The sequence below is a fragment of the Sparus aurata genome, chromosome 12, assembly GCF_900880675.1.
Source record: "Sparus aurata chromosome 12, fSpaAur1.1, whole genome shotgun sequence".
NCBI classification, from domain to species: domain Eukaryota; kingdom Metazoa; phylum Chordata; class Actinopteri; order Spariformes; family Sparidae; genus Sparus; species Sparus aurata.
Window position 1 is genome coordinate 4,245,487 of NC_044198.1, and position 18,855 is coordinate 4,264,341.

General features: G+C 42.1%; 1 protein-coding gene across 1 annotated transcript; it reads left to right on the top strand.

The window, feature by feature from the left end:
• The first annotated feature begins 697 nt into the window (after positions 1-697).
• On the top strand, positions 698-18,627 carry dqx1 (DEAQ box RNA-dependent ATPase 1). Its single transcript, XM_030434906.1, has 12 exons — positions 698-1,312; positions 3,862-4,247; positions 6,553-6,746; positions 8,203-8,656; positions 12,127-12,432; positions 13,516-13,615; positions 13,985-14,143; positions 15,075-15,266; positions 15,392-15,517; positions 15,812-16,002; positions 16,545-16,735; positions 17,627-18,627. The coding sequence occupies exons 2-12, from the start codon at positions 3,924-3,926 to the stop codon at positions 17,832-17,834; spliced, it is 2,445 nt and encodes an 814-aa protein (XP_030290766.1). The 5' UTR covers positions 698-1,312; positions 3,862-3,923; the 3' UTR covers positions 17,835-18,627.
• The last annotated feature ends 228 nt before the right edge of the window (positions 18,628-18,855 follow it).

Sequence of the window (18,855 nt, forward strand, 5' to 3'; positions counted from 1 at the left end):
CATCATTCAGATCCCTTTATTACGGTAAGTTAAATGCACAATAACACTCTGTAGACACACTCCTTCACACAACATGTAACTTGGAATTATTAGCAAAATGCACATTAAGTATCAAAAGCAAAATTATACCGCAGGATAGCCACCGTATATATACTGTCGGGTATTTGGATTATCAATTGTTTGGTCAAATATTGAAGATTTTCCTCTGAAGTGTAGTGGAGCAGAAGTACAGTGGACAAACTGTACTAAAGCACAATTCTACCACTGCCACTATTAATGATTAGACCTGTGGTTTGCCTGGTATGACATATCAAAATGTCTGCCATGTATGAGGTCTGTATATAGATGATTATGTACATAATGCAATGACAATCTAAATAAAGCAAGTCCGTGTAAGCGCACAAAAGATGGGATTACAACAAAAGTCGACCCACTGACCTAAAGGATGATTGCTGTTGTTGTTATTGACTACAGTAATATGCAGGACACTCCTTTCATCAAACTACCAGTAGAACTTGGAACTAGATGCTCTGCTCAGAACTTCACTCTACCTCAATATTGTACATGAGACATTTAAAGTCTCCGGTCGTCAGTTTAACGTGTGTGATAACAGGTTGCTGCCTTGGGGTGGCGCTACAGCTCACACAAGGCTCCTATATTGGTATTATTACATAACTGTATGTCGCACTGGTTGGACTGACTTGATGCCAGTGCGGTACCACGTCCAAGATGTATGTAACTGATAAAGGTTTAACAGTAGTAAGCTGAGGATCATTACAGCGCGTTACTTGGATTGTAATAGAATGATTAAAGTTAATCTGTTGTTATGATATTTTTATATATATTTCTTAATATATTTTTATATTTTTATTTTTATAAATAAATAAAATGCAAAGATGTAACAAAAACTGTGATACATTTTATGTATAGAGAGCGTCTTGTCCGGTGCTCGTTGGATTAACATCTTAACAGATCTCAAATCAAATTCTGGGTTTTCCGAGGAGCCTTGAATGTAGCACGCGGTTTGACAGCTAGACAGCCAAACATGGCGACTGCTAGCTAAAGCAACCAGTCACCACCTTCGTCTTTTATTGTCATTGTCAGCGCACAGGAAACAGCCAGAGCCGGTAAAGATTCACGGACGGAGACTGTGAACGACTGTCGTTCACATTTAAAGCCTTTGCTGTTTTTATTCCGTCGTGGTCCGGTATGTGAAGGCGCTCCGTGAGCCACGCTATAAGGCAGACAACAGCGGAGTGAGGGCGGACTGTTGTGCCTGGCTTCTTCACCTGTCTGTTGACATGTTTCACAGGTAAGAGATCGGTCAGTTCTGCCCTGTGACATGTTGCTGCTGTACGTGCTCACTTCTCCGTCTCAGTGTTGTTGTTATTACGCCTTAGTACGCCAGCTGACACGTTGTTCGTAGCAGAACACAGACAGTACAAAGACATGAGAGATAAGAGGACAGCCAGTTGTACTGATGAGCTGAGCTCCTCTCTGAGAGGCCAGTTGTCACATCAGCCCGGACAGTCCCTCATATAACAGAGTGTATATTCAGGCCCAGACATTCATTTGATTAAAGAAAAAGTGTTTGAGCTTGAATTAATTGTGTAATAAATTATCTATCATAGTGATAATAAGAAAGACTTGTCGGTGATATAAAACCAGTCCACTGTCTTCCAAAGCATCCTTTGTTTTGTCGGAAGTGACCTGTACACGAAGCGGAGTTATGCCTCCACCCATGGGTGATTCATATGAGATAATCCTCTTCACTTCATACTCCTATCTCCGGACATAGCAAGGACACAAAATACTCACATTGTTATTATTGAAATGTGCATTTTAAGCTTGACATAGGTGCTACAGCACTGTCATAGGAGTTGGCCCTACAATTAATGTTGATGTCCCAGGAAAACAGTGGGCTGCATCTTTAATAGAAGTAGACTGGTACAGCTTTTTCAGGGATGATACTGATTTTTAGAAATCAAGGAAAGTGAAAACCTGTATTTTTGTTTGTAGTAAAAATCAAACTCTTTGTGTCAACATTTCAAACAAGTGCACTCTACTCAAGTACTGTTCTTAAGTACACTTTGCAGGTACTTTACTTGAGAATTTCCTTCTTTTTTTTTTTTTTTTTTTTTGCTACTTTACAATTCCTCTCCACTACATTCATTTGAAACATTTAGTTACTGTTTAATCTGAATCACTTTGCAGATTCAGATTAATCAGTGTTTACGGGCTGTTAGTGACATGTCACTGATCAGTTAGTGTTGTGTGTGACATTGTGTGAGAGGATGCTGCATCAGAGCCAAAGGAGCACATTTATAAATTAGGTTTTTGATTATGATTGATTGATTTGATTATTATTACCCAAAAAAAAACAACATCAACGATACTGATAATTGGAAACATGCTGAACTGATAATGGGTCAACCCCCAATCTTAAAAAAAGGTTAGTCGGGCTCACCATTGAGACAAAATTAGTAATTGAGCAAGAGGGTCCTTTTCTGTAACCTAAAGGTATATATCTACATAATTCCAGAGTTAGATTTTTTCCTAGTGTATTCATCTCTGCTGTCAGCTTATTAAATGTGAGTAGTTTGTGTTTTTTTCCTCCTCTATGACAGTAAACTAAATATCTTTCACCATTTTCTGAAATTTTATAGACGGAACAACTAATCGGTAAATAATCGATAGATTAAGTTGTAGCCCTAAGTGGCCATCGCTCTACTTCCTGTGTCTTTCCTGCTCGATAGTTGCTGAGACACGATATACTATTACGTGCACTCGTGTGAGGGATCAGCCTGCAGAACTGTCTGGGAACCTGCTGCTGTTAACCCACCCTGTTATTTAATATGTATTTTGCTATGAGTGTGATCTATTTCACATTGTCTGTGTAATTTAATACATCATTCTGTGGATCAGATCTTTTGATACTTGTCCAAGCACTGGTACCCGATGATACCCGCGTTTTGTCACAGATACTAAAGTGATGCTTGCTTTGAGAAACATAAATCAAATCTTTATGTGAGAACAATTAGATATCAGATTAAAGATTATGTCATTGAGACTACAAATCTGACCAGGCAATGAACAGATAGCTTTTGATTTCAGTGGTCTAGGGTAGGGGGTAGACACATTTAGTCTTACAAAACATATTTAGCTCTGAAACCCAGCCATATATTCCTTTTTATTTTGATTTTACACATCACAAAAATATTTTAATGCTTGATTTTTGTCCTACCAAAAAAAAGGTTCCCAAAAGCTGACACAAATGTTTCTCTATTGGATGTTCAGGAAATGCACCCGCTCAGTTACAAAATATATCAATATCAAGATATAAAATGACAAAGATTTCATTATTGTTATCAGTATTTCACCTGCGTTGTAGATGGCAAACCAATGAAGGAGAAGCTGTGTGTTTTCTTGGTGTTTATCAAATTTGCTGTCTTCCTCCAACACGAATAAATCAGCCTCTCCCAACAGTTCACGTCAGTTGCAGCTGCTGACACACACTCGGTGGCATCTGGGTGGAGAAAGCATTCCACAGTTAAATACCAAACATGCTGCAGGTTTCTGTGAAGGGTCCGTGTGGGGGGAGGAGAACATGTTGGTAGAGACAGGAGGCACTGTGGACTGAGATGATGTTTTCTTTGTTTTGTCTTGTTCCCAGCTGTTGCTTTATGACTTGTTGACTTTCGCTCGCTCTTCACTGTACTGTCAGCGCAGTGTCAGAGGCCAATTGGCACTGCGGGCAACTCATAACTTCAAAATCATTCCCAGTAAGGAATGCTGCTCAAACAATTTAGTCACAAAGTGTTTCTGATCACTACTGTCATTATTGTTGTTGCCTCTCTGCAGGTAGTCTCAGGCCTTTCTGTGAACCAGGCCCTCACTCCTTCCTCATCCCCGCCCCCCTGCTGATGATGTCATCGTCACCAGCAAAGCACTCCTCCACCTCCCTCTCCCCTGGGTCCCGGGTGCCACCCACGACGGACCTCGACTCCCTGTCCCTGTCCTCCCTGTCTGGAGATTTCGATGATGATGGAGGAGGGGAGGAGGAAGGGATGGGAGACCTAGAAGTGAACCCGTATGATGGTCTGCCCTTCTCTTCGCGCTACTACTCCTTGCTGGAAGACAGGCAGAAGTTGCCCGTGTGGAGGCTCAGGCAGAGTCTGCTGGAGCACCTGGAGAGCCACAACATGGTGCTGCTCAGTGCACCCAGTGGAGCTGGAAAGAGCACCCAGGTAACCAGGGACCAACAGGGCCAGCGGCAAAATAACATTTAGTGTAATAACCTGGATTTATGCAGGCCAAACTCTCACCAGTAGTGCTCTCAAATGGACAGTGTTGTTTCAACTATAGTAGCTTTAAGTAAATACATACAAAGGAAAACTGTAATATTTAGCCATGTTTTTAATACTATAAAATATTTACATGACATTGTTTGAAAGGGGCGCAGATGAGTGAAAATGGTGCATCCTTGTGCCCAGTGCTAGATGAATACTGATATGAAATAGAACGTAATGTACTTACATTTATTGAGTTGAATTTGTATTTTCATGTTACACAATAATAAGTGAGATTAATATTAGAATAATAGAATAGAATAATAATTAGCCAGTAGCCTAACTGTTCTGTGTATTGATAATCCATGACGCTGTCCGTGGCACTGAAGTAACAAGAGAGGTTCTTTCAGATTTCTCTTGGATCCCTAATGTTCTCTGAGCTGTAGAATATGTGGCTACACACTCAACTCTATACTATATTGTAGCCTATACTCTATAGAGTAGTGTCACCTTCATGATCAAAGTGAAAAAGGTTGTAATGTAGTTGGAAGAGCAGTCATAGCCTCTGCCACTATAGTATTTGAGGTGCAGTGTGACGTGCAGTATGTGCAGTATGGCAGTTGCCAAATGTGGAAGATGTTTCCATGCCACAGAAACCAGACATTAAAACAGATGAGGATTAACCAGGTTATTATAAGACAATTATAATGGGTTTATGTGTTGATCTTTCTTGTGTAAGTTTGGGTGTTTTGCCTTTACTTGACAGCGCACAGCAGAGAGTAAATAGGAGAGAAAGAGGGGGGGGTGACATACTACCCTGCCCTCTTGTGATCACTTGGTCAGTTAGCCGAGCTCAGTCACTCCACATGCATGCATTAATCTCTAAATACATAAAGATTTGCTTGTGTTCAAAGTGTTTTGATTAAAGACCAAGCTGATGGTTTGAGGGTGATACCGCTGACAGTGTCTAAGTGTTGGGGCCTTTCCCTGTGATGGCCTGGTTATCACTCCACCTGCTCCTCAGCTCCACTCCCCTCAGGCTAATGAATGACAGCATGAAAGCACTCCAGCAGAGTTGCACTGTTCTGCTGTAACCTGAACACTCATTTCATCAAGAAGCACTCTGAGCTCCCCTTTCCAGCACCCTCTTCTCTACCTGCACACTTAATGCTCGTGCCAAGTGTCGCTAAAGAAAACAAATAAAAACGAACACTTCTCACACTTTCTCCTTTTGGGTTTGAGCTGCTGGATAGTTATCATTGCGGTGACATAGACTTACACCCGCTGTTGTTCGGGCTCTGTCACTTTGACCTTTACACTTGTTACTGTTGCTAGCTGCGTATCTCACTTTTGCTGCCCTCACTCTCACTCAGAGTTGAATAAGAACAAAATTCAGATGTAATATTTATAACAACTGAAGCTACAGAGATAAGAGACTTTTATGCAGATCTGAATCCTATGAAGCTGTTCTTTATTCTGAAATTGAATCCACAGTGTCTTTGGTGTAAGTTTGACAATCAAGCCTGTATCTTTCACTGTCCTCATCATGAGATCTAATGCAGGCTTTGAGTTAATATTTATTCAAGGTCCATTGCAGGGCTGTGTATATTTGTTCCATCTGGTCATCCATGGATGGCAGTTTAGTCGCTTGCCCGCAGAGAACTTAATTTATTACCATAAGTCGTATGATCGACTTGTTTTCTTTTCTCTACATATTGTACCATAACCCTTTTTACCCACATTACCCACAATGCAACTGAGCCACTGAGCGACATCACCGGAGGCAATTTTTGAGATTACATGCAGCTTCCTCTGGAGTCACAAAAGGCTTTATACTACTTTTTATTATGTAGTAGTCCTCCCACTCAGCCGTAAACACAGTTTAACGTTGGAAACTGGCGGAGTGCCCTTTAAGATTGGTGAGAGGCACTTGGACAGTTGTTGGAAGTAGCAAGCTCTACTAACCAATACATTTTGTCTGTGGATTGAGAAAAGGGATGAGAGAGGGCTAAAGCAGCGCCCCAGTGATTGTGGATTCTAGACATCTTGACATTCTCCTGGTGTGAGTTTCACCACTCTGAACTTCCACTTTGAGTTGCCAATGAAAACTAAACATTGTAAGAAGTAAGAAATGTCTAAGACGTCTACGGTGTTCAGTAATGTACAACTATGTATCAGCTGTCGTGTCCCCAGTATTCTATAACTTTTCCCTCCTCTTGCTGACATCTGTCTTCCTTCTCTTCTTCCTCTGTTGTTCCTGCAGTTGCCACAGTGGTGTGTGGAGTATGCTTTGTCCTATGAGTTCTCTCAGGGCCTGGTGTGTTGCTCACAGCCCTACTCCGTGGCAGCAGTGAGTCTATCCATTCGTGTGGCTGATGAGATGGACCTCAGCCTGGGTATGGAGGTGGGCTACAGGGTGTCTCATGATGACAGCTGTACACCCGACACCCTGCTCAGGTCAGGATACATGGACAACAGACACTGGATAATAACATCCTAGTAATTTCCTCCTTAACTGACTTTCAGTTTCAGTTGTTTTTAACTATGGCAGCTACCAACAACAAATTCTCAATTTGTTTTTCTCCTTTAATCATTCACAGGAGAGGTCACTGAGATAAAGTAATGGTATAAATTGCTTTGAACTCTTTAATGGTGTCAAAACCACTTCCATTTCTTATTTCCTCTTTGCAGTGAAAACAGATATTATCTACATTATTAATTTACTGTCATTTCCATTAAAGTCAAATAATCAACATTTCATAAATACACAGTTGTCTTCATGGACCCAACCAACTCAATAAAACATTTACAAATAACATTCACAGCTCGCATTATTTTTATAAGCAATATTGTAAAAAGTGCCCAGTAAAAGTATAGATATCATCTCAAGTATTAGTTTGATTATAGTGAAAGTCATCCACACAAATAGTGACTGAGTGAAGATCTTGAATTATCTCACATTAAATGTCCTTGAAGTGACAACAAACACCTCTTCCCCTCATCCCCTTCTCCTCATTGAGACTATAATAGAAATGGATCACCAGTTAACCTTCCTTTTCCTGGCTGACCGTGTGCCTAGTGGCAGACTAAACTGTATGGTGATAATAAAGTTCATAGGTAAATGCTGCTGCTTCCATTATTCCTTATCCATCTCATTGTGCCATCAACATTTACTTCATAGTGAGTCACTGAAGCAGAAAAACTAGTCTGTTGCCAGTTTAGGTATCAAAAGTAAATTTTAGTTATACATTTACATGTATATACTGCATAATAGGTCACCCTTTTGAGTAGTGACTTTCAAGAAAAACCAGATCCCAGCACTGAAACCTTCAACTCACAACATCTCAAAAGCACCCAACCCCCAGATCGAGAACCAATGTATAAGGGGTCGGCCAATTATCAGATCCCACAATCTCTGACTCTGACTATTGTGATCAGTGTTTGTTTATATCTGATTGCGGAAATTGAATTAAAGATGTGTTGCTTTGGATCCGATGCAGCAATAAAGTTTAAACTGATTGAGTACAAGTACAGTAAATCATAAATAGATATCACTGCTCGGAAATGTGCTCTCCAAAACTGAAGAGAAAATAATGAAATTAGTCTGAATGATAATGAACTCTGTGTTCTCTGGTCCCTGCAGGTTGCTGTCCAGGGTGGCAAGTGGCCAAGTGTTATAGCAATGTACTCATTGACACTTGATCTCTGTGTGCTTTGCTGCGCTTGAATGATTATGTAAAGAATATACATCCATAGAAGTCGTAGCTTTAAGCCAATAGTCTTAAGTCATTTTGCAAGCCACTTCATTTCTTAATTATGAGTCAAAGCACATTATGACTCCTGGCTGCTGATTTCTGTGGGGTTTGGATACTGGCTCTTTCTTCAACTCTTGTTTCTTTTTTCCTCTCCCCAGGTTTGTCAGTGACACTCTCTTGCTGGAGGAAATGATGTCAGACCCTCTGCTGCATCAGTATGGTGTTGTGGTGTTGGACGAGCTCCAAGAGCGCACCGTGCCCACCGATGTGTTGTTGGGACTGCTGTGTGACGTCTGCCGACAGAGGCCAGATAATTTCCGAGTGGTTCTCCTCACTCACCCGACGCTGGCACCTCGCCTCTCTGCCTTCCTGGGACCATCAGTCCCTCACCTCTCTCTGGACAGCCTGCTCGCTGACCCCCCGACCAGAGACCAGGAAGATGGACACGAGGTGGAGGAGGACAGGAAGCCTCTTGCGATAAACAGGGTGGAGACGTTGTACCGGGAGCTTTCATCTGGGAAGGAACCAGTGGCTGCTGCCTCTCACATGGTGCTGGATCTGCACAGAAGAGGAGAGGAAGGAGACGTTATGGTGTTTTTGGCCAGTGCACAGGTACAAGTTTTGTACTTTCTTCAAAATATTTACACATACACCTTTAATGAATGAATGAATGAATGCTTTATTTCAAACATGTGGATAGTATATTACACTTGAAGCACTAGACGATAAAACCCTTTGTATGTTTGAAAACACAAGGGTTTCAAAAAAAATCATGATACTATTCAGTGAAGAGAGAAAACCGGACCACTGCTTTTGAAACTTCCAAGTATGGTGAAAAAAGTGTATGGTGAGATGTATAGGTTCTGCAGTCATTTCATGTTAAGATTTGTACTAAATTGAAACTGGAATGGGATTTTTCACAATTTTTTGACATTTTATGTAATGGAATCTAGAAAATAATCTTCAATTAAAAATGCACGGATGCAAGCTAAGGCCTAAGGTTAGAAATGTGCCATTAAAGTTCCTTTTTGGGTATGACATGAAAACATTTGCACACCTGGATTTTTTAACCTAGAATTTTGGGATTTTCCGCCATTTTTCTCTGCAGATCCTCTCAAGCTCTGTCAGGTTGGACAGGGACTGTTGATGGACAGCCATTTTCAGGGCTCTCCAGAGATGTTTGATTGAGTTCAAGTCAGGGCTCTGGCTTGGCCACTCAAGGACATTCACAGAGTTGTCCCTAAGCCACTCCTGCGTTGTCTTGGCTATGTGCAGGGTCATCGTCCTATTGGAAGGTGAACCTTCGGCCCAGTCTGAAGTCCTGAGCACTCAGGACCAGGTTTTCATTAGGGATACATCTGTACTTGTGCTCCGTTCAGCTTTCCTTCAATCCTGACCAGTCGCCCAATCCCTGCTGCTGAAAAACACCTGCAAAGCATGATGCCGCCACCACCATGCTTCAGCGTTGGGATGGTATTGGGCCGGTGATAACTATTGCCTGGTTTCCTCAAGACATGACGCTGAGAATGGCGACCAAACAGTTCAGTCTTGATTTCATCAGACCAGAGAATCGTGTCTCTCACAGTCTGAGTGTCCTTTAGGTGCTTTTTTGCAAACTCCAAGCTGAGGAGAGGCTTCTGTCTCGCCACTCACCCATAAAGCCCAGATCATTGGAGTGTTGCAGTGGTGGTTGTCCTTCTGGAAGTTTTTCTCATCTCCAAACAGGATCTCTGGGGCTCAGCCAGTGTGACCATCAGGTTTGGCTGGCCAGCAAGCTCTAGGAAGAGTCTAGTTGTTCCAGACTTCTTCCATTTAAGAAATATGGCGGTCACTGTGCTCTTGGGGACCTTCAGTTCAGCAGAACTTCTTTGGTAGCCTTCCCCAGATCTGTGCCTCGACATAATCTTGCCTCCGAGCTCTGCAGGCAGTTCCTTCAACCCCATGGCTTGGTTCTTGCTCTGATATACATTGTCAGCGGTGAGACCTCCTATAGAAAGATGTGTGCCTTTCCAAATCATGCCCAGTCTATTGAATTTACCACAGGTGGACCCCAGTCAAGTTGGAGAAACACCTCAAAGATGATCAAGAGAAATGGGAGACACCTGAACTAAATTTCAAGTGTCATAGTGTTGTTAGGTCTGGAGCTCTCTCAGGTTGCACGGGGATCAGGCATGAACAGCCCTTTTCAAGTCCAGCCACAAATTCTCTATTGGATTGAGGTCTGGGCTTTGACTCCTCCACTCCAGAACATTCCCCTTGTTGACTCTAAACCATTCCTGTGTAGCTTTCACTGCATTCTTCAGGTCGTTGGCTTGCTAGAAAATAAATCTTCTCCCAAGTCGTAGTTCTCTTTCAGACTGAATCTGGTTGTCCTCCAGGTTTTGCTTATATTTTGCTGCTTTTATTTTAGCCACTACCTTTACAAGCCTTCTGGGGCCTGCTGCTGAGAAGCATCCTCACAGCACAATACTGCCGCTACCATGATTTACGGTGGGGATGGTGTGTTTGTGGGGATGTGCGGTCTTTGGTGTCTGCCAAAAATAGCATCTTGTCTGATGGCCAAAAAGCTCCATATTGGTTTCATCAGAACAAAGACCCTTCTTCCAGTGGATCTTGGAGTCTCCCACATGTCTTTGGATGAACTCTAGTGGAGATTTAATGAGCTTTCAACTGTGGCTTTCTCTTTGCCACTCTCACATAAAGCTTTGACTGGTGTAGAACCCGGGCAACAATTGTTGAATGCAGAGTCTCTCCCATCTCAGCTGCTGAAGCTCTTAACTCCTTTAGAGTAGTTATTTGTGTCTTGGTGGCCTCCCTCACTAGTCTCCTTCTTGCATGGCCATTCAGTTTGTGTGGACAGCCTGCTCCAGGCAGATTTACACATGTGCCATATTCCTTCCATTTCTTTATGATGGATTTAACTGAACTCAAGGGGGAGGTTCAGTTACTTGGAAATCTTTTTGTATCCACCCCCTGACTTACGCTTTTCAATAACATTTTTACAAAGTTGCTTGGAGTGTTCTTTTGTCTTCATGGTGTAATTATAGTCAGGAACACTGATTAACCAGTGACTGGACCTTCAGACACAGGTGTCTTTATACCACAATCACTTGAGACACATTCACTGCACTCAGGTGATCTTCATTTCACTAATTGTGAGACAACTAGCACCCATTGGCTGGTATATACCGTATGAGTCCTATTGACAAAGTTCACCATGGAGTCCTATTGATAAGACCAAACTCCCATTTTAATCTGATAAATGTTGCAGCAGTCATCCAGGGTTTTATATTTCAAGGCTGTATTATTGTTGCCCTTTTTTCACTATGTGCCAAAATGCAAAATTAAGTTAGCAGTGCTGGACTGATTTTAAGTTCGACCAATTATTTAAAAAACAGAAGTCGAGCTACAGTAATAGATTTCACTTTCTTGTTGTAGGAAATGTTTCATTTTCCAAGTGAAACTGTCTTTTTGTATTTTGAACAAAGGGAATAACTGGTGAAACCAACATTCACTCTGTGGAGTGTTGTAGAGTTTCACCACCTTTTGTCTTATAGAGTGAAACCAGGACGGCTCAACCTGAGAGGCCTCTGGTTCACTACAGGTGTCTGGTGTCCCGCTTCACACACACGTACAGCACGTAGAGAACGCAGCATATTGGTCATGTGTTCTCTGTCTATGTGTAAATTCACATTCATATAAATGTACATATTGACCTGCAGTATTCCATGCGCATTTTCCTCCCTCTGTGTCAACATTACCACACCTCCTGGTCTCCACTGGGACAGAGCCTAGCGTGTGTGCCTGTGTTAGCTGAGGCTTCATTTGGAAGCCAAAGTCCTCTGTGATGACACTGATCTGTTCTGGTTAATCCTCAGTGAAGCGCGTGACCACACTCACACACACACACACACACACACACACACACACACACACACACACACACACACACACACACACACATACACACACAGTGTACTAACAGGACAAATAAAAGAGAAACACCTTTCAGGCCTCAGGTATGTGAAGAGTTTGAGAGTGGATGTAAACTGAGACATTCTCTGTCTTCCTTGACCATGTAGGAGACAGAGGAGTGTGTGGCACTGCTGGAGAAGGAGTGTGTAGCTCTGAGTCCTCAACTTGGTCCTCTCAGGATCCTCCCCCTCCATGCTGGACTGGATGGGCAGACCCAGCGGGTCTACGAATCTGATCCCGATGCTTCTACACTGAGGAAGAGCGACGGCTCCGAGGATGTGGACAGCTCGGTGCTGGGAGCTGGAGGTGCAGGGGTCAAAAGGAAGGTTATTATCACGGATAGCCTTGCTGAGGCTTCCTTCTCCCTGCCAGCTGTTCGCTATGTCATAGACACAGGCCGTCAACTCAAAACTGTGAGTTTGCGTTCACACATATCATGATTCAGTTATGGATTGTTTAAGGTCCAGTGTGTAGGATTTAGTGGAATCCAGCAGTGAGGTTGCAGAGTGGAACCAGCTAAATACCCCTCGCCTTAGCCTGCCCTACAGTGGCCTTAAAACACAACATCTGGAAAGCCCCTCTCTAGAACCAGTGTTCTGGGCCACTGTAGAAAGATGACAGTGAAACATGGCGGACTCTGTAGAGGAGGACACAATACCTCTGTTAATATGATTCATTCCAAGGGGCAGCTGTGGCTCAGGACATAGAGCAGTAGTCCACCAATCAGAAGGTCAATGGTTTGCTTCACAGCCCCTGCAGTCTACATGTTGACATGTCCTTCGGCAAAATACTGAGCCCCAAACTGTAGTAGGAATTCTACCAATAGCAGCGGTGTTGCCTGCCGCTGCTATTGGTAGGGGGGAAAGAAGAGAGTGTATAGAGGGCAAATAAACGCTACAAATAATCGATGTGAGTGACCACTAATCTGTGACATAAACCACATTTGGTTGATCCATGTTGATATAAAGACAGTATGTATTCCACATGATCCGACTGTTTTCTTCATCCTGGCTCCGGGCCTTAAAGTGCACGAGGGGCACTGGGACACGACAGCTGTCAATCAAAAACGATCGATAGATTCCCTTAGAGAAATTAACAATTATTTAGACAGGATTGGTAAAAGATAAACACGAATTTATGTTATTTTATCACTAAACAGTACAGTACAGTATATCGCTGTAAACACAGCTAGCAGTGTTTGCAGTTTTGATATAGATGTTCTTATCTGGCAGATGTTGGAGTGTCTGAGTTACATCACTACATTTGGTGTCCTCTTCAAGTAGCTGTCGAGAAAATGTTGTGTAGTTGTTCCCTCCAAAGGTGATATTTGACTTTCGCCTGTGCAAATTGAAATTTTCAGGTGAGTTTGAAATGGCTCATCACACCTCATAATTGAAGTTGAGTTATTGTTGAAAAACTAAGTTGTTCAGGCTTTCATGTAAAATCCTGACATTCCCATTTGTGACATTTTTTCTGACAATGATATTCTGCCACAGGTTTACAACCCACAAATAAGAGCAAACTCACAGGCGCTGAGCACAATCAGCAAACACCAGGCCGACATGCGAACCGAAAGGGTGAACAGCCATCTTCCTGGTAGGTCAAAGGTGTTTACCAGCTGCAGTAGTGCAGTGCAGACATTTCCTGTCTGATATTTGACAAGTCTGACTTTGGTGACTCCTAGTGCTACGAAGAATAGAGACAGGCAGCACTGCATGCCCAATGACTACTTCACATTTTTGCTTCGCACACATTTCGTGTCAACTCAGCTTGACAAAAACATTTTTAAAAATCCATATTACATTTCCATTTCAGGCACTTTACAGTTCAGCTACTATATTCAGTTGTTTATTGCTTTAGTTATTGGTGACATTTTTAAACAAAATGCTAGTAGGCAATCTAACAAATCCAGTCATTTTCTGTATCATGACTCTTTCCTACATGTGTTCCCCTCGTTCTCTTTAGGGCTTTGTCTCCGTCTTTACCCCCAGTCTCTATACGAGGAGGGGATGGGGGAGGCTCATTGTCCCGGGGTGGTGGAGGAAAACCTCAGCCACCTAGTGCTGCTGCTCAAGAGGCTCGATATTGCTGACATGGGACAGTGCAAGTTCCTGGACAGACCAGGTACCTTTATGAACTACTTTAAATAACATTGAGGATATAGGGACTGTGATGCCGCACAGAGTCATTCCGAAGCATATACTATATATATATAACTTTTTGTTGAACTGTATTGTACTGCAATTAACAAAAACTTAATGAACACTGTAGTTTTTTTTGACTCAGTACCACACACACTGTCCTGCTGTCACGAATACTCACTATAGCATGCAACCTAGTTGTAGGAACGGCTACCAATCAAAGTTTACTGTGTTACACCATCATCATATGATAGTTTTTAATCTTGTGTAGCCACAAATAGTTAGATTACCATCGCTATGCATCTTACAAACAGCTGTATGTAAAGAAGAAAAAGAGTATTAAAATGAAGTGGGATCAGAACAATCACACACATCTTTACGACAGGACTCCATTAGAGCTCTTACTGCTTTTGTCCACAGGATTTATCAGAATCAAAAAAATGAAAGTTCCTTGTAGTTGCTTTAAAAAGGGAAGGAATCATTTGGCTCTGGGCTGAGAGCCACAGACAGAGTTGGTAAAGCAGAATGAATTGATGGACGTACTAATTCATCGCTGGGTTTGGTCTTTTTTTCCTGGGATCGATTATAACAACAAAGAATAAGAAAAACCTCAGTTTGTTCAACACAGAGAGGGGTGCACTTTATCTGGTAAGGGTATGAAGAATCAGCTGTGCTGTAGAGTGTGTACTGTAGTCCATTGAGTAGTGTGTCTGCTGTTTGCTGTCCTTTTCCTCGGAAAATCTGCGCATCATTCCTTCATTGAAAGGACAGTGTGAATGGGGCTCTTGAATAACCGTGAATCACAGATGTGCACTACTGCAGTTTGCATCTCAGTGCCTCGCAGTTGGTTATATCAGCACTTCGAGGTGTTCTTACTCCTCCCTCTCACATCCGTATTTACTTGTCCTCCCCAGCCCCCGAGGCACTAATGCAGGCCCTGGAGGACCTGGACTACCTTGCAGCACTGGATGATGATGGGAACCTGTCAGAGGTGGGCATCATAATGTCAGAGCTGCCACTGGAGCCATCGCTGGCCAAAGCTCTGATTGCTTCCTGCGAGTACGACTGTGTGGATGAGCTGCTCACAATAGCTGCAATGCTCACAGGTAACACAAAACAGCACGTCATTTTACTGTAAACAAGACAATGCATAATGTGGTCATATGACATGTTTTCATCTTTCCTTATTTAATGTTAATGAACATTTGTTCTGATCTTTGTCTTGTGTCAGCTCCTTCCTGCTTTGTGACAGCAGAGGCCGGCAGAGAGGAGGCCGCTGTCACACACTGGAGACCTCTGATGCACACAGAGGGAGACCACATGACTCTCATCAATATTTATAACGCCTTCATAGAGCGTACGTACACTTCAGCCTCCATTACATAACTCCATTAGAAAGTCACTGGGCTCCCACTGATCAGCTCTAAGTTATTTCTTAAATCCTCAATGGACACTTCACATGTTTTTGATATTAGCATAAGCAAAAACAGTGGTTTGGATTTGGATGTGGAACGTGATAGAAAATTAAGCATATTGACAAATGACAATCAGTGGGAACTCTACAATAATGTCTATTGCAATGAATGGTGAGCTCTTATGAACACATAATGTATACATAAATTATTGATTGGTCTGTGTGTGGTATTTGCAGATAATCAGGACGAGGCATGGTGCATGACAAACTTCCTCAGTCACACGTCCTTACGATTGGCTTTGGTCATCAGGGCAGAGCTGCTGGAGGTTATGCAGCGAATAGAGCTTCCTGTTTCTCCTCCTGCCTTCGGATGTCAAGACAACTGCACGAACATCAAGCGTGCGCTCATCTCAGGCTTCTTCCTCAAAGTAAACAGCCTGTTCTCTGTTCTGTGTGATAAAAATGTAATCAGTTGTTGTTTCTTACCATCCCTTCTACATATGCCGTTATATTTATACTATATTATATTTGTTTCAATCTTGGAACTCCTCAACTATCATCTAACAATGATTCGGTCACTGGGGGCAACGGCAAATGTTTCAGTGCTTCCAGTGTGACCAGTGGGAGTCAAGACTTCCTCTTTGCTGTGCTAATCATTGTTTGAAAGAAGCAAAAGTGGAGTTGAACTTGAGAGATGACTCATCTCTATAAACAGATAACTGCATACATTTTTGTCAGATGAAAGCCAGTGGATTCTGAGATCATTTTGGTCCATGTGTCCATCCCATTTGCTCTCCATATAGACTGTTTACCTGCATGTAAACAGGTACTGCTCAGATTGGTTGGTCAATACGACTTGTGTGTCCATGTGTGTGTGGAGAAAAAAATAAGCTTTGTAATTCTGTTCTAGAGAAATACACCTCACACCTTCTCGCATATTGTCTCATTTGTTGTTGTGGTTCCTCTTAAGGTGGCTCACGATGTGGATGGCTCAGGCAACTATCTCCTGCTAACTCACCGTCATGTGGCTCACCTGCACCCCTTCTCCTCCTACCTGTGCCGCCAGCCGTGCCCCGACCCCCCCAGCTGGGTCCTCTACCACGAATTTACCATCTCCCGCGATAACTGCATCCGCATCGCTTCTGAAGTCCACCCACAGATGTGAGTCACGCTGTGAGATTTATCACAGATGGTTTTAGATGTGCAACTTAACATCCATTGGATTTTACACAGCACCTTCTTCTTTTTTTTTTCTCGACGATTTCCTTGCTCAAACACACAGATGACCAACAGTAGTCTTGTCTTGTCCGGTCATTGTGAAGCAGGACTGCATGCTAATTTTATCACTGCATTTTTTACTTAGATCATTAGTTTTGGTCACATTTTTAAATGTTAGTTTTAATCAGTACCTTTGCTATAGTTCCAACTTCTTCCAGTGTAAAGCAATTGGTAGTTTGTAAAGCTTTCAAAGTAGCTTCCCCAACACTGACAGTAGTGCAGCATCAAGCAGATGTATGATTCTAATGATGCTTTGAAGTCATTTAATTAAACTTGCCATTAAAACAGTAGTTATTTCATTAGTCTGTTCATACATCTTTCAGTTTTTATGAGTTGCCAAAACTGTAAAACATTTCATCATGGTTCAAGGTTATTGTATGTAGTTTTATTCTTGTTTTCGTAGTGCAAAAATGTATATTTTTCATCAAAAGTTTTCATTGACCATCTTATCAGTCACACTAGTTGGTCTGCAAAGAGTGCTCTCATGAACCTACGAGTCAGACTACCTGGTGGTGGTTGAGGGAGATGAAGCGGGCACTTCTTTTGAACTTTGGACAGAGCCAGACTGGCTGTTTCCTCCTGCTTTCAGTCTTTATGCTAAGCTAGGCTAATCGCCCCTGCACTCCAGTATTAGTAGAATGTGTTTTTTCCAAAAATATTCCTGTAATGAATTTTGCTGCCTCTGACAACCACTTCCGGGTCTTCAACTTTCTATTTTTTGTACATCAACAGCAATATGAAGCTGATATACTGTGAACGCATTCTCTGTTACAGGCTTGTGGAGCTGGCCCCTCAGTACTACCTGGGAAACCTGCCATCGAGTGATGGCAAAGAGCTGCTGATGGAACTGAGGCAGAATCTGGAGCCCCATTCATACGAACAGGACGGAGTTTCAGACGAGCACGGCAGGACTCACAGAGACACTGAGGGGATGGGAGAGACTCACAACCAGTCCAGCACTGAGCTCTGTGTTGTCCAATGAGAAGAAGACGTGACGGAGCATCTCAGGAGAAGACACTAAACACACAGCTGTCACTTTATTGCTTGATCTGAAATTGTGAGTTAGTCTGTGAAATCTCATCTGAGGTTTTTTCGATGTGTGATTCCAAATGGTCCTTGCCCGAAAACGCTAATGTACAGTAATGTAAACGTATCTTATATGCAGTGGCTTTGAAAAATATTCAAACCTCTTAATTTCATTTTCTCCCTGTTGTGCTTTGTATTGACTTAATTTAAAATGTTATTTAGAATATTTTCTTTATTTAATGAGGGATTTCTGTGTTTCTGTTTCGATAACTCTAAGTACATGTGTTATGATATATATTGTGTGTACAATGTTGGCACAATGCCACATCCATTGTAGCACAACAAAAACAGGAAAAAGTGACATGGATAGAATACTTGATCAAAGTATCAAGTTTTTGCTTAGATTTCTAAAAGCAATAAGCATTATTTCAGTGAGCAGAGACTGTTATTGGGTGACCTTTGACCTCTATGCAGATGCCCAGGAACAGATGCTGTTCAGGCTCTCAGGGCTCACTGTGATCTATGATGAGATGCTGTAGCAGTGATGCACAGAGCTTCTATTTTCAACTTTTTGATACTGTTTGTATGATGCATAGGTTTCCTGCTTTCTGCCGCCTTCTCTCCAATTTGTATACTTAATGGAAAAATCTGTATAAATTGTATTCTTATTGTCCTATTTAATAGGATACGTCTGTCTATACAGTACTTCAATACTTTAAATAAAAGTGTGATTTTTAATGTCTGAAATATCTCAGCTGAGTGACGTTTTACTTTACAGCTGCCCCGGGTAACTTCCCTGCAAATTCTCACATTCACTGTCGATAAAAGTGATAACTCTTGTATTCAAGACAATTTGAATATTTATTCCTGGTTTTGTCTAAGCCGAACTTGGTCATCAGGTGTATGATATGTTAAGAATATCCTTAGAGTTTAAGCACAGATAATAATTTCTCCGGGGAAAGTTTCTGTGAAACCAT